The sequence below is a fragment of the Delphinapterus leucas genome, chromosome 7 (assembly GCF_059928025.1).
Source record: "Delphinapterus leucas isolate spDelLeu-1000000601 "Yukka" chromosome 7, BTC_Dleu_Yukka2, whole genome shotgun sequence".
In the NCBI taxonomy this organism is placed as follows: domain Eukaryota; kingdom Metazoa; phylum Chordata; class Mammalia; order Artiodactyla; family Monodontidae; genus Delphinapterus; species Delphinapterus leucas.
This window is the reverse complement of record NC_143135.1, coordinates 12,964,469-12,980,658: the sequence shown is the minus strand read 5'-3', so window position 1 is coordinate 12,980,658 and position 16,190 is coordinate 12,964,469. Positions and strand designations below refer to the sequence as shown.

The following is a 16,190-nucleotide window of genomic DNA, read 5'->3' as shown; positions in this document are numbered from 1 at the left end:
TGAAGACAACGTCAGTTCTTCTCAAACAGTTTAATAGCAAATAAACAAAGGAAGGTACCACACTTGGCAGATACAAAATGACTTTTTGTCCGTGTGTCTGTGCAATTAAAACAGATTTAGGTTCCCCATTGGGACAAAAGGAAAAACACACAGAAAAGGAAGGAGATTCCTTTTAGACACATACTCCCTTGCTCGAAACTGGTAACAATTTTTTTTCTTTTTTAATCCACTACACAAACTCTGTGATCAGGTCAGAAAAGCGACAAGGGCTCTTCTTGCCTTTTTTTTTAAAACCATTAAAGTAAAATTCATAATTTTCTACATAGTACAACACAAGTTCACACAAAAAAGACATTTTCTTTTGCAAATCAAAACAGGAAAGAAAGGAAAAGCTCAAACAAGGTAAAGAAAAAGCATTTCTACGGCTGAATCACGACTTTGAGTTGATTGAATCCCATTGTTGCTGCAGAACAGACTGTGCGTTTGGTCATAGTGGCAATTTTTTTCTCTTCACATTGTGAAATCACTTTACATTGTTTTCTAGTAGAAAAGGCAAAAAACTGTACAAAACCCCTAGTGTTAAATACAACGTTTGTACCAATAAAAAACTCACACAGGTTTGTCTCCAAAATGTAAAGTTTCTTTTTTTTTTTTTCTTTTTAAATTATTCACAAAAAGCAGCTGGAAATCAGAAAGGCAGCTGCCGCTCCAGGGTCTCAAATCCATTAAAACCACCACAGAACAATTAAAACAGAGAGAGAAAAGGAAAAGGAAACAACATCCAACGTTTGGCATTTGGTTTTATCCACAGGTTTTCCCAGAGCTCCTCTTGGAATTGAAAGCAAAATATATTGGCAAACATGGGTTCTGAATACACAGGAAGGGGAGCCTCAGCGCCTTCTGCCAAGAGAGGCAGCTCTGTGCAGTCAGACTGTGGGGTGCACGGCAGTCTCGCTCAGGCTGAGGTTCCTGGCCTCTTTCCATCCAATCACCCCTTCGAAGAAATTAAGCAGCCTACCATACACTGGGTCTCCACCTGGCCGCCCTTTCCTTCTAGTAAGAGTGGCTTCAAGCATAATTAATACTAGGCAACCTGACAGGTCCCAGAGCAGAAACTCTGCCGAGATCCCTTCCTTTATCAACTCCAGCATGGATGATGCTAACAGTGCTTCTACCTTCCCACCCCCCTCCCCCCAGTCCCTTGGCTACCCCTCTCCATCCTTCCCTGGAAATCCTACTTCGCAGCTCTCTCACCCACCAGCAGCTTAGGCCTGGGTGGGATCTATCCCAAACTCCTCCCTCTGCAACCTCTTACCTCCACAGATCCATCATGTGACCTCGCATCTCCTCTGACCTCTCCCTCTGCCCTTCACATTCTTACTCAAGTCCCTAAGACCCTGAGGCTGGATGGTGCCACAAGAGAGGAGGGCAAGTTCCCCTCGGGGAACCAAGGAACTGGCTTGCCTGGCACCCAGGGACAGTAGCTATTTGGCTCTTCACCCAATTAAAACAAAACAAAACAAAACAAAAACAAAAACAAAACCAAACCCGCCCTAACCCCCACCCCACTAGCTGAACAAGAGCCGAGCTGCAGTGAGGAGCCAGTGTGGGGTGGCTGGTGCCCAGGGCTGTAAACAGTGTGAAGACTGTAGTATTGTGCTTGTCACCTAGGAGAAGCGCTGCAGATGTACTGCCACTTCAGGCGCAGACGGCCTCCTGCGAGTGGCTAAGAGCGCACTCCTTCTTCGGCGCTGAGGGTGCTCACTAGCCTCTCGCCCACCCACAGCCGCCTTCTGAGTTCTACCTCTGCCCCTGTGCCTCTCTGGACCCCCTTCCCACCCACCTCTGAGCAGAGCAACCGGCCTCCTGAAGGCCCCGCCGAGACCCGGAGGCCATATGAGGTGACAGTCTAAGTGCACAGGCAAACGCTCTAAGGGCAATAGAGGAGAAAGTTGCCACTTCAAAATAAAAATAATACAATCTTGGAAAAAAAAAATTAACCCCACATCAATTTAAAACAGCTTCTTTGAAACCCTTTTAAATCGGTCAGTTTCTGCACAAACTATAGAAAACAGAGAGGTGAAGGTGATATATACGAAGGTGTGAAGAAACAGCAGGAAACATGCAAAACTTGTTTTTTTCTGGGCATAATCTTAGTAGGAAAGGAAAAAATTCAACACAAAAACAATACAAAAACAAAAAAATCAAAGCATCACATTTTGCTGTGGAGACTGTGGGAAGAAGCATGGAGGTGGGCACAGCAGGGCTGAGGGGGAAGGGGCCAGAGGGCTCTGCAGACTCCCGGCAGGGTTGCTCCAGGGAAGAACCACACAAGAAAAAGGGCTGGCTGCGGCCCAAACTGCAGCCAGTGGTCAAAAACGAAAAAGGGTTCAGGTGTTTTCTGCAGTTGAGAACTCAGAAAAACAAAAATAGGAACACATGCGGTCTCCTCAAGCCCCACAAACTATATCAGCAAAATGTGCTCAGGAGCCTCAAAGGTTTTAGTGACATCTTTTATTTCATTGTTTACTTCAAAGTTGTCTTTAAAACTAAGCACACAGAGAAACAAAGCCTAGAAACAGACTGGCTGTGTGTTCACAGAAATACAAACACCACGCGGTATGTGCTAGTAGGGCTGCTCTGAAGACAATTACAAAGAATTGGAATCACAAAATCAAGTGGTTATCTTATGAAGTTCTAGAAAAATAGATTTTTTTATATTCAAATGCAAGTTTAAATATTTCCCCTTCAGCAGTCGTTCTAGCAAAACCAATTTGGCAGCACAAAAGAAAAAAAAAAAGGAAAGAAAAAAGAAAAAACAAAGAAAGAAACAAACATAATAAAAATACACGTCAGCATCAAAGGTCAACACAAGGTCAAAGGTGAGAGTTCAAGCATCAGAGAAGCTGAAGAGACAGGGATTTGGACGATGTACTTGACGCCACATCGACATGCTTTAGGCACAACGATGAACAAACGGCAGGAATCTAGAAAAAAAAACAAACCAGAAAGAGGGAGACCCACTGAGTTACACAGAGCAATACATCCAAACGAAGAGAGAGAGAACAGGAACACTCACTGTTGTACAGCCCTGAAATGAGGAGGCGGGCGGGGCAGGGGCTGGGCAATGACAGGGAACTTTTGCACATGCTAACAATGGACACAGGGAAAAGTCAAAAAAGGACATGGAGGACACCAAGAAAACATCCAACTGCCAGAGACAGAGGGAACCTAAGGCTTGGATTTCCCCAGAAGTGCCCAAACACATCCAAAAAGGTCTCTCTGGTGGAGCAGAGCCTCAGCCTCTCCCTCAACTCCTGGTCAAGACTCAGGGAGAAAGTCAAAGCTGCAGGCTGGGGTGGGGAGAATTCTTTAGGGAAGAGGGCCAGGATTTCTCCTCAATCCTATGCAGATGGCCCTTTGTTCCCGGAAATCCAAGCTGTTAGCTTCCACGCAGGCCCTGGCCACTCATGTTGGACCCAGGAGACAGTGTCTGGCTGCATTCAAGGCAAATCACTTTCATGATGAAACCCAAGTAAGAAACAGAACTACAGCAGAAAACACACTTATACACATGAGACCCCCACACAACAGAAAAGGGCTGCTTAAGACTTGACTGCGAGTCTCCACTCTCCAAGCTGACGCTTTCACACCATGAGACTTGTAGGGAAGCAGCTTCTTCACAAAACCATCTTTGGCCTAGGGAGAGAACTGTGCTCAAGGGCAGCACTGCTGTGGGAATTTGCTGGGCGGGGGACAAGAGAACAGAGGGAAGTGCCTGGGCTCACCAGCTGGCCGCTGTGGCAGCCCAGGGCCCTGCTGAGGTGCACGTTTCTTTTAGAAACAAGAACCCACGAGCAGGTATGAAACCTCAGAGTGTGGTATCAAAGTGGGCTGATCACACCTTTGCCTTTCATGTCAATAGGGAAGGGGTTTCATAAGGTCCCGGAGCCCAGGGCAAATCCGTGTACAAATAATAGTGAACTGGGGGAGGAGGGAGAGAAAGGGAAGAAAGTGGGAAGAAGAGTGGAGTTCTGGGCTTTGGAAAACCCCACAGTGGCCAAGGAGGAAGACAGAACAGGCTAGCGATCACAGCACCGGCAGCACCCTGGGGAGCACAGCTCTCTCCTCCGCCAATTCACAGCATTAACTCCTTCCCCCTCTGGCAGATTAGCTGGGCTGCAAACGGCCACAGAAAGTCAGTAGTTTCAATCATACACAGCACCCTGTGTGTACAACAATCACATTCTGGATTCTACAAAATCCTGGCCTTTTCCAGAGATATAATTTAGGTAATAAATATTCTCCACCCCGGAGCTGTATAAAACTTCTATAAAAATAGAAACGACATTCTTGGTTCCAGCTGGTTGGGATTCAGAACAGCGCCTCCCCAACCTAGCATTTTTTTCTTTTTTTGTTGTCTTTTTTCTTTTTTATTTTTATTTTTTGCATTTATTTAAAAAATCCCATCATGACCCTGGAAGCCTTTGGAACAGTTTTATCCTTGAAACACAGGACACATTTCTCCCAGTGCGTGGAATTCAAGTTTACGTGGTTCAGCTTAAGAAGTACGTTTCATGTTTCTTAGAGGACAACAGACCCAAGTTATCACTATGAGAAGGGAACAGCTGTCCCAGCTTCAATGGGATAATCCAACACCGCCAACTACCTGCACAACAGCAAGACAGTCAATCCTTGTCTGTGGCCCAAATGGACAGCATGACAAGGAGAGAGCCCCCATCTGACTTAATAGCAAACCAACCCCTCTAATCTCACCTCTGCTGCTAGGGGTCAGGACTGATGTTTGTGAGGTTTAAGATCCCAGGGACCCAGCCCCTGGCCTTGGCTAAAGATCGTATATTAACAGGGCCACCTCTGCCCAGGTACACATTCCCAACAGCGTGTCCTTTCTGGTTCTCCACCCCTGCAGCATTTCTGGGAGCAGAGGCAGAGCCCAGAGGCTGTGTGGGTCACAGGCAAGGGCTGCAGTGAGACCTGTGGGAGGCAGCAGGGAGCTAACTGTAAGCACGAGGACAAAAACGAACACGGTGATGCTGAGGTAAATGAACACTAAATCCATATGGAGGTTGTAAACGTCCTGTTGTCTCCTCTGTCGCCAAGAGCAGAAGATGGGGCTGGAGCGGGCAGAAGAGGGGCCTGCCTCCGTTTTGACACTACATCTGGGACATCTCAACCAAGGAGGCAAACATGGATTTCTTAATCCTTTTAAGTACTGAGTGCTGGCCACTGGCAAACGCAGCACTGGCTTAAAGGGACCTTATGATTCAGGTACACCAAGAAGCAGGCTCCTCCTCCCCCAGCTTGATGGCTTTTGATCACTCTGCTCAGGAGAGGTGCTCCCTTCAACTAGATGCTGTAAGCCCTTCTTGGATCTACCCTCGTGAGAAACCTGTGGCTGGGGATGGAAGAGACATTCCTCGCTGTGGTCAACTATAAAGAAGAGACCAGACAGTGTCTTCCCCAGAGGCCTTCTTTAAACGGACCTGGTAGAAATGGCCACGGTCTAATAGTTTGGTGTTGAAATAAACTAAAAACGATCTCTTTGACCGGCTGCTGCTTCCTAACAGCCACCAGCCAGGAGGGCAGGGCCAATCCAACACCAACGGCTGGCTGGGAAAGCTGGTAATGGGTGATATATCCCTGCTTTTTGCATATGTCAGGCTAATTTAACAGGTGCTTTATTTCCAGAGACTTGTTAGCCCCTTCTTAGGAAAGAAGGGCAGAAATCCCAGACAAGAATCTAAAAAATAGGTGGCAAGAACTCAGTATTTCCACAGAAGGCAGCTATGGAGGAGTTTTAGCCTCCAGCTCCCAGGGCTGCTGGGTGTCAAGTCACTCTCACTCTCCAAAGCCACCCCCACCTCCTCCACCCCCACCTCCTCCACCCCCCAAAAGCTCTTGGATGTCAGTTCTCATTTCACCCACTCTCGTGCTCAGGAAGATTCTGGGGGTCAATTTTTTGTTTCACTCAGTCCTCTCTCTTCGGGTAGTTTGGGGCAAATTCTGATCTTCTTTTTTAATGTTTCTCCATTCCCCCTCCTCCCCCAGGGCAGTTTGATGTTGGTCCTTCTCAACACACTGGTTACAAACACAGCAAACTTTTAAATAAAGAAAAAAAAACTCAGGATATGGCACCTAAACTCCAAAGTAAAACACTGGAAACCAAAGCACAAACTTGTCCTCTGTACGAAGCGAAATTCCCACAGAAGGCAGTAGCCGAGTCTTCAGGGCAAGCTGTGCCTGCGAGAGTGGCAGGGATCAGGGTCCAGGGCTGTCAACACACAGCCTTAGGGCTTCGAATCATTAAGGGTGCTCCTCCCCCACTTACCAGAAGACCCTCTCACTCCAGTCTCAGAGGGGAGCACGCTCAGTAGGGCTTGCTGTCATTCTTCGAACGTTTGAGCTGCACTTTAAGCCGCTTCATGCCAATCTGAAAGCCGTTCATGGACTGGATGGCAGCTTGAGCCGAAACAGGATTGTCGTAACTTACAAAACCTGTGTGTCCAAGCAGAAACCTAGGTGAGGGGCATAACGAGGCAGGAAGATTCTCAATCTTCCTTATGCAAGAGATACCTTATGAGCTTAGTCTCAAATCCCAATTTTTCTCAGCAGGAACAAGAATTCTTGAAATTATATCACATGAAATAAATCAGGTTCCTAACAGCAGCAGTTGACATCTACACAGTACCTTAAAGGTTTTTTGGCCAAGCCATTTTCCATACATTATTTTTACCTCTGGAGTGACAGTGTGGGTACAAATCATCATTCCCACTACAGAAATGAAAACACTGAGGCTCAAAACGAGGCAATGTAACCTGCCAGAGGCTAAGTTAAACTACAAACTCAAACGCAGCTCTCCTGCTATCAGCCCCTTCTCCCCCTTTCTAACTGGTGAACGTGCTTAGCTCTCCCGACACCAGAAGAAACACCAACGTACCAAAGCACTTGCTCAGGTTTGTCTGCTTGTCTATGAAAACCTTGGCAGACACGACATTCCCAAAGGGCATGAACATCTGCAGCAGGTCCTGGTCTCCAAACTCCTGGGGCAGGTGGTAGATGAACAGATTGGCTCCTTCTGGACCTTCAAAATCCCCATTGATTGAACAGGTCAGTGGCAAGCACACTCATCCCCTGCACCGACTCTCATTTCCACCTGTGTCAGAACTCGCAGCATCCCAACCAACAGAAATTCACCCGGAGAACTAAACAGATTCTCTAAATGCAAGGCAGGGGGCTGAAGGGTGATCGCTGAAACAGGTTCCTGCCCTCTTTCCCGTTCACCATTCTCAATCTCTGTCTCATTGACAAAGGTCAGAATTCGACCTTGTGGGAGGATGGTGTGCTGGGACAGTAAGTAGGCAGATTTGTGTGTGGTGCAATAAAACCAGAGACTACAGGGTTGTAGAGGAACAACAGAAAAGGAGGTAGAGATTATAAATAAAACAGGTTTCAAAATTGTGCCTAGAAACAATAGGGACAGCAAAGAGATTGGTAACTGCCAGAGGCAGGTGGGGCAGGGACCTACTATAAAGAGACATGAGGGAGTTTCTAGGGGTGACAGAAATGTTCTACATCTGTGGCAGCAGTCACGTGACTACGTGTGTTCGTCAGAGCTCACAGAGCTATATTCCCAAAAGGGTGAATTTTACCATATGTAAATTGTGCCTCAGTAAAAACATATTTTTAAAATGTGCCTATGATAAACAACTAAGCTCAAAACTAGAATATGCTTTCCTCTTCAACCATTTACACTCAGTGATTTCCTGGCCAAAGAAGAGGTGTTTTTTTAAAAAAATTTTTATTGGAGTATAGTTGATTTACAATGTTGTGTTAGTTTCTGCTGTACAGCAAAGTGAATCAGTTATATATATATACACACACATATATCTGCTCTTTTTTAGATTCTTTTCCCATTAGGTCATTACAGAGTACTGAGTAGAGTTCCCTGTGCTGTACAGTAGGTCCTTATTAGTTATCAATTTTATATATAGTATGTATATGTCAATCACAATCTCCCAAATTATCCCTCCCCACCCCCTTTCCCCCGGTAACCATAAAGTTTGTTTTCTACATCTATGACTCTTTCTGTTTTGTAAATAAGTTCATTTGTACCATTTTTTTAGATTCCACATATAAGTGATATCATATGATACTTGTCTTTCTCTGCCTCACTTACTTCACTTAGTATGATAATCTCTAGGTCCATCCATGTTGCTACAAATGGCATTATTTCATTTTTTATGGCTGAGTAATATCCCACTGTATATATGTAGCACATCTTCAAAACAGAGTTTTATTACAATCGCAGTCCAGCCAGTCTCCAGCCACCCTGGCCTCCCTGCTGTTGTCAAACACATACAGAACACTGCTGCCTCAGGGTCTCTGCACTTGCTGTTCCTCTGCCCCATTACTCTTCTTCCTCTAGATATATGCATGGCTTCCTTCCTTCCTTCAGGTCTTTACTTAAACATCAACTTAGAGAGACCTCCTTCTCTCTATAAAATGCTATCTTTCTGGCACTCTCTATTCCTCATTCCTGCTCATCATTCTTCAGAGCACCATTTGGAACACCTCATGCTTCTGTTTACTGTCTATCTCCAGAGTTCCATCAGTTCCCCCACTACCACATCCTAGGGCACATAAATGTCCAATTCAGAGCTGGTAAGGATGCACTGCACCAAGGCTCCTTGCTGCTAAAGCAAGAGAGGATACTTGTCTATTTCCTACATTAGTGCTTAAATCTTGCCAGCTCCTGGTTAAGAAAACCCAGTCATATATGAGCACAGAGATGTTGGCAGCACCTTCTATTCATACAAACCACTTTCAGGCCTCTTTCTGCTTAAAAAGCCTCTCCTGAATTAATACCATTTATGTCAAAGCACATACTTCCCACTCCATCAACCCCTGGGCCATAACTCTTCCTGTCTCATCACCCTTCAGTTTGTCCTCAATTAGGAAAAGCATAGATCAGAAAGTGAGGAAAATGCCAAACGACAGAGCTATAAGGGACACCTAGACAGAAGATAACCTCTGACAGATTTATAATCCACAGAGAAGACTTCCTAACAAAAACAGACTGCCAGTGCTGCTTCGGCAATACATATACTAAAACTGGAATGATAGAGAAGATTAGCGTGCCCCCTGGGCAAGGATGGGACGCAAATTCATGAAGTGTTCCATATTTTTGTGAAGTAAGCCGAAAAGAGAAAAACAAATATCGTGTATCAACACATATATGTGGAATCTAGAAAAATGGTACAGATGAACCTATTTGCAAAGCAGAAATAGAGACAAAATGTAGAGAACAAATGTGAGGACACGGTGGGGAGGGGTGGGGCGGGGGTGTGGCATGAAATGGGAGATTCGGATTGACATATGTACGCTGCTTGGTATGAAACAAGATAACTAGTGAGGACCTGCTGTACAGCACAGGGAACTCTACTTGGTGCTCTGTGGTGACCTGGATGGGAGGGAAATCCACAAGGGAGGGGATATGTGTTTACATATGGCTGGTTCACTTTGCTGTGCAGCAGGAGCTAGCACAGCATTGTAAAGCAACTATATCCCAGTAAAAAACAAAAACAAACAAAAAAACAGACTGCAGACTGCCAAATGGTGTCAGACACAATAAAGCCAATATGTTTCTTCATCTAAAAACTGCAGCCCCATCTCAGGAGAGAACACAGAGGTTCTGACCTGAGCCACATCCAGAAAGCAGATCACAGTTTCTCAGTCTACCCTTGACACTGCCAAAGAAAAGTGTTTAAAAAAAAAGAGAGAAGTGTTGGCCTGACCACCTACATGGCTCTCCGGGGCTTTGCCTTGCTTTTCAGTGCTGGTCAGATGGAGCACCCACCCCTGTCCCTGACTTCAGTTTCCCTTGGCACTCACCTTCCTTCTGGCTTCCAGCAGCACCAATACTCTGCTGTGTCAACAAGTTCTGGTTGTACAGAGTGGGGAGCGCCGCTGCAGCATATTGCTGGATCCCCGAGTAGGCCTGCGTGAGGGCCTCCATGGTGCTCCCAGTGCCATTAGAAAGGCCACTGCTGCCCAGCCCACCATTTAAAGCAGCCATCCCTTGGTTGGGGGTGAGGGTGGGGGGAAGAGCAGGATTAACAGATTGGAAAGGCTCAAGCGATGCCAAAGACAAACTCCAAAGTACGCCCTTTCATCTCCTTAGCTTCTCCCTGAGGAGGAATATTCCTCTGACTGGTCAGATTTTAGGACACTCACCAGGCCTTGTGGCTAATGGGGACATTTAAAAATGCCACACCCAGGCGCGGCTCTCCCCATTATCTTCTTCCAACCTGTGCGAGAAGTGATACCACTTATACGGCTTGCCCCATTTTTTTCTTTGGCTTTGCTGCCATTTTCTCACAAAGAGCTGGAATGTGGTAAAATAAGAGTCCCAGGACTGGGGACTAAAAGGGATACATACAGTCTATGACAAGATGTGGGCAAATCCTATCATCAAAATAGCTGCTAACATTTATTGAGCATGTACTAGTTGCCAGACACAGTACTAAGTAATGTGCTCAGCACTTTACCTATGTTCTCATTTAACTTAATAACCCTCAAAGTATTCTACTCCCACTTCATAGATGAGAAAATGATCTTAGAAAGGTGGTCTTAAGTTACAGGTAGTTAAGGGGCAGAGATGGGATTTAACTCAGGTCTGACTCAAACTCCCATGATCATTTCTAACTTCACTGGGCCACCCCAATCATTCATTCTAACGGCACCCCTACCAGAGTTGTTTAAAATGCGCTATCTGCACAAAGAATGGCTCGATGACATTCAGGGACTGGCCCTCACCTGCCAAAGAGCTGACGTTGAGGCCTGCTGTTGCTCCAGCTAGTGTCTGTAGGGCTCCAAGGGAGGCGATGGGATTGACAGAGCTGCTGCTGCTGGAGCTGGGTGAGGACCCTGCTGTCAGACATCCATGAGTTAAACTCAGACCAATACTTACCTTCTCAGGTCAACAGGAACCAAAGCACAAGTTATGTTACTCAAGTATCCCCTTTATAAAGAGGTTTTTCAGTTACTGACCCCCCCGCTATTGATTTTGATAACTGTCCCTGCAGGACATAGAGGCAAGTGATGATTACAACCAACTAAAAACTATGAGAGTTCTCTCAAGTCAGAAGATGACATTTGAGGGCTTCCCTAGTGGTGCAGTGGTTAAGAATCCACCTGTCAATTCAGGGGGCATGGGTTTGAGCCCTGGTCTGGGAAGATCCCACATGCCGTGGAGCAACTAAGCCCGTGAGCCACAACTACTGAGCCTGTGCTCTAGAGCCCACGAGCCACAACTACTGAGCCCGTGTGCCACAACTACTGAAGCCTGTGCACCTGGAGCCCGTGCTCCACAACAAGAGAAGCCACCTTAATGAGAGGCCTGTGCACCGCAATGAAGAGTAGCCCCCGCTCACCGCAACTAGAGAAAGCTGGAGTGCAGCAACAAAGACCCAACACAGCCAAAAATAAATAAATAAATTTAAAAAAAGAATGACATTTGAAAATTTACTGTTCATGATCTGACCCCTTTGGAAATGGGTGTTAACTACTCTCCAGAATGACATACTCCTCTCTTGGGATTCTGCCCAAGGCACACAAGGGCACAGTGGCCCCTATTATACATGCTTACCTGAACTGGTGAGTACGCTGAGGGGACTGCTGGATGTAGTGAGAGCATTGGTACCACTTGGTGTGTTCTGAGCTGCACTAGCTGCAGCAGCCAGGGCAGCCAAATTCTGTAACTGCATTGCATTTAACCCTGCAACATCCAAAGCAAGAGATCAGCCAACAGGTACGGGTGCCTCATATCCACTCCAGCAATGACCGTGCACACTGGCAGAAGGCTGGTCCCAAAGAGGAACTGTTCTAGATACAGGCAATACTACAGAGCTCCAAAAGATTCAGGTCTCACTCAACTCATTCAGAAACTGAACATTTCCTCAGATAATAGATGTCTAATCCAATAGCATGCCAGCCCAAATGGATGGGCAATTAGGAAACCAGAAAAGAGGGGTGGATTCTGTGTTCTACCATGGAGCCCGGTATCTAAGAGAGCAATGCCAAACCCTGTGGAAGAGAACGAGTCTGCATCTGAACCCCTCACTCACACTTTACAGGGGATCTGTTCTCTGCAATGGAGGTGAAAACACAGAAAATGTAGTAGAGATCTAGAAGGCAATGGAGGAGATGACAGGGGGATACACGTGAAAACAGCAATAGTAGAGAGAACAAAGAAAAAACCACCACCTGAATAGTAGATTAATTATCAGAAAAAGAAGAAAGAAAAAACACTGAGGAAAAGACTTCCAAGTAGAACCTAGGCAACACAGGTATAAGCAGAGCAAGAAATCTGAACTGCACTGACAATGTGTGGCAAACTTTTTACTAGATAATGGAAAGGCAGATGGGTGAGGGTGGAGAATTAATGAGAATAAAAAGGCTACAACACAGATTTACAATCTAGCAACTTTTTGAAAACACAGCAAACTTTAAGTCCCTGGGACAAAAATGAACCACTGCAGTTTTCCTAAGATCATCCCTTCCTCAGAGGCACCTGCCTAGCCCTATCTCGCTGCAACAGGGCAGAGGCAGGCAGCTCTGGAATGGTCCCCTCCCTGCTTCCTTAACTTTCCTGACAGCCCCTGCCTCAGGGTTTGTCTGTGGAGCCTCCTTTTGTTATAAACTCAGGTATTTGGTAATTACGTTTTCTATGCATGTTAACACCAAAAAAGGTAATTCACCTAAGAAATAACATGTGTAAGACAGTAACTGCCTGGGTTCTAGCAGCTTCACGGAAAGCCATGCACATAGAAGCCATCTTAGACTTTTCCTCAGAGTCACTGAAAAAGGCCCTTTATTGTGGAAATAAAGAATTCCTGCAATTTTCTCCGTATCAAAGTAGCTGCAGATAGTCTGCAGACGCTAGCAGCTCTTTTCCATCTTCCTCCTCAATAGAGACTTAGGGGGTAGGGAGCAGCAGACAACTGCAGAGCAGTATGGTATCAACAGCTAAAAGAGCCACCTTCTACAGACAAGGGAGTTGAATCCTAGGAGGTTCATCTTATGTCAGGTTTATGTAATGAGTGGGAAAAAAATTTTTTTCTTCACAAACGGTATAAAACCCTCAGACTGTTGTCAGCCGGGTCTGCTGGCTTGGCTGCTGCTGCTCCTCCATAGCAGTGAAACACTTACCTCCCATTGGGTGGAGGCTGCTCAGGGTGTTGAGGTTCCCAGAGGAGGCAGTCTGCTGAAGGAGCTGCAAATAAAGCTAGACATTACACCAAAAACAGAACAAGAGTGAGAGTGAGGGCTGGTTCTGCATCTGGGGTAACTCTACAGCACAGCAAAGCGAGAGTGCAGAGGCCCCCAGAGAAGGAAGTTGAAGACAAGAACCCAAGCCAACACGACAAAAACATAAGGCTTATGACAGCACAGGACAACACAACACAGCTAAAGCCCTGGCCCAGAAGACAGTTGTGTTTGTTGAGTACAAAGCCAAGCTCGAGTCCCTGGCAACAGAACGCAGCACAGCAGAGGGCAGAGGTAGAGGAGAGAACTAAACTCAACTCAAGCAGCCATGTAGTCCACTTAGAGGAGTGTCTGCATATTAGTGACCGCCATTTCTAGTTCCTCTCCCAAATTCTCCTTTGTTAGGTCCACACATCTTATTTTGTAACTTGTTCCCACCTGGAGACCTAATTTCTGCTTCACGCAACTATTTAAAATACCAAACCTGACCATTTCAGAGTATTTCTTGGAGTCATCCTTTACCGGCCACAATGAACCTGTGACTAGATCAATCTTGTCATAACTAGAATGCTACACATTCATCTAGCCCCATGCATCTCACTGTTGCAGATGACCAAGTGATTGCTGGATCAGTCCATATCCGTTCAGCGTACATTCTCTTTCAATGGTTGTTCCATAACAAATAAAACAAGAGGACCTGTCCATGAGCTTATGACCTCCATGACCTTACTCTGTACCTTAGGAAACTGCAACCCTCATCTAACCAACCTGCTGAAACCTTTTGTTCCATCCAAACCCAATCACTGTTCCTTATGAGCAGATGGTATTCTGGTTTCTGGATTCTTTATTCAATCTGTTATTCATTCCCATAAACATCTGACCTGGTTCCTCTGTCATCAGGAATCTCTCTATTCCACAAGTGTTTCAGCAAGTCCACAAACCTCCAGAGGCAGAATGATAAAGTGTCCATACACAGAATATTTACCAGCTTCTGAAAGGGGTCTGCTACCTCAAAGATTAAGAACTACTTGCTCTAGTTCTAAGTCCACATATTCCAGTACCTCATAATTAATGATGATGTACTATCACTTTCACAGTCCATTAGCACTCACATGTCTTCACTTCTGTCTTCTTAAATACTTTGGGCAACGAGCTCAGTCCCAACTGGTGGACTGTGCATACTGTACTTGGCACTTCACTTCCTCCCTAAATGAGAAGAGCTCTTAGGGCAGGGATCGTGTCTAACTGAAATGAAGAGACCACAGCTCTGAACATACACCATCATGTGCTTGCTAGATGTGGCAATGACAACAAAATGGGGAGTCTTCCCTAAAAGAAGGCTCCAAAACTCTCCAAAAGCAAATGCACATCATGGAGATAATTTTCAAGGCATTATCATTTTGGCAGAAGACCTAAAATCTCTCTGAATTTTCTCAACTTACAAGCAATGTTCTAGCACCGAGAAACAATTTAATTTGTAGGAATATAACAACCATCTATACTTTTTGACTTTACAGAATTACTAGTGAGGGTAAACTGGGATTTCTTCTAACATTTTAAAAACATGGAAACCAGAGGGCATCAAATTAGCCAAAACCTAGTACTGGGGGACAGAAAACATTGCCTTTCTTCTGTATCCATATAAAATAATATTTTAAAGGATGAGGAGTGAATGACTATATTTCTATGTGTATATTTCTAACTATCCATACTAATCTAGTAGTTTCACCATTTATTTTCCTTCCTTGGTAACTTCACAGATGACTTGTTCTTTCTGATTCAAAGATGAGACAGTTTTAAGTGTCTTGTGCTATCTGCAATTCTTTTAAGGGTTAAAGCAGTGATAATCCCCCGTAATATACATTGCAGATCTAATAAATCTAACCAATTGGAGCCTGCCCGTCTTCTGGATTCGATGACTCAAACACAACAAGAGAGAAATCAAAGGAAACCTATTTACTATTTAGTGAACTCAAATATACACCTGTAATACTCATTTAATAATGTCCACGTTAATCTCTTGATCTCTCAGTCAGCGGAAACATTTACTATCATACTCTACAGGGAAGACTTAGTAAGGATTTTAAGGATGCCCTCTACAATCTACTAGAAAGAGATACGGAGAAAGAATATTTGGTAGCTAAGATTTCCTCAGGAATTTTTTTTCTTGGGGGCAGGGACATATGAGATGTTCCTAAATTTTTTTATTAGAAAATTAGGATTTCACTGTAATTTGAGCAGAAGCTCAAGATATAACCAAAGATGTGCGATGAGAGAGAGAGAGTGTGCGTGCACACAAGACTAACGTGACAAAGAACATTTCATTGCCTGAATTTTTATGTAAAATTTTGATATGCTAAAAGTTGTGACTGCCATTATGTATGTTAGCTAGGGACAGCAGCAGAAGAAACAGCTGGGAGCTTGCACAGCCTGCAGAAAGCAAACCACGAAGACTCACTGCTAAATACTGGGGTCCAAGAGTATTTAGACCAGCAAGGTTTCCCCACACAGATGCTGCGCTGATCTGCTGCATCTGCTGCTGGAGCTGCTGGGCCATTCTCTTCTGCTCTTTGTCCTTCTGTGTATCAGCAAATTTTACCACCATGGGGGAAGAGCAGCCCTATGAAAACACCAAAATCAAAGGGTCAAAATCCTCATTCTGGGTGAAGGGAAAAATCCTCCTTTCTAGTGACGCACAGGCTGCATTCTAATTTCATTCACTGTCAAATGATTCTCTTCCTGATAGACACAAGTGGCAAGACATAATTCAGTTTAGTTCCAATATGCTAATTTTAAAGAAAGCACCAGTTTTTAATTTAAAGATGTCTGGCCTTCTTAACTTTTAGGGCAATCAAATGCTATACATGCTACTGGGCTTCGACTGTCAATTGTCCTACCGCTCT

At 45.0% G+C, this 16,190-nt stretch overlaps 1 protein-coding gene and 1 non-coding gene across 20 annotated transcripts in view; one reads left to right on the top strand and one right to left on the bottom strand.

The window, feature by feature from the left end:
* Positions 1-11: 11 nt before the first annotated feature.
* CELF1 (CUGBP Elav-like family member 1) overlaps positions 12-16,190 on the bottom strand; it is a 71,630-nt gene continuing 55,451 nt past the window's right edge. For 9 of the 19 annotated variants that reach the window (XM_089914835.1, XM_089914839.1, XM_089914836.1 and 6 more), the window contains 8 exons: positions 15,746-15,907; positions 13,231-13,306; positions 11,669-11,797; positions 10,837-10,950; positions 9,913-10,098; positions 6,959-7,102; positions 6,350-6,516; positions 12-2,987 (listed from right to left, as the gene is read on the bottom strand). In XM_089914835.1, coding sequence (XP_089770961.1) covers positions 6,389-6,516; positions 6,959-7,102; positions 9,913-10,098; positions 10,837-10,950; positions 11,669-11,797; positions 13,231-13,306; positions 15,746-15,907 — 939 coding nt within the window. In that variant the 3' untranslated portion in view covers positions 12-2,987; positions 6,350-6,388. Of the gene's footprint in view, positions 6,262-6,349; positions 6,517-6,958; positions 7,103-9,912; positions 10,099-10,836; positions 10,951-11,668; positions 11,798-13,230; positions 13,307-15,745; positions 15,908-16,190 lie in introns of all 19 variants that reach the window. The other 10 variants (XM_089914838.1, XM_089914823.1, XM_089914827.1 and 7 more) reach the window with 4 other exon arrangements.
* On the top strand, positions 9,104-9,207 carry LOC115804150 (U6 spliceosomal RNA). Its single transcript, XR_004025002.1, has one exon. It is a non-coding gene; the product is annotated as a U6 spliceosomal RNA (small nuclear RNA).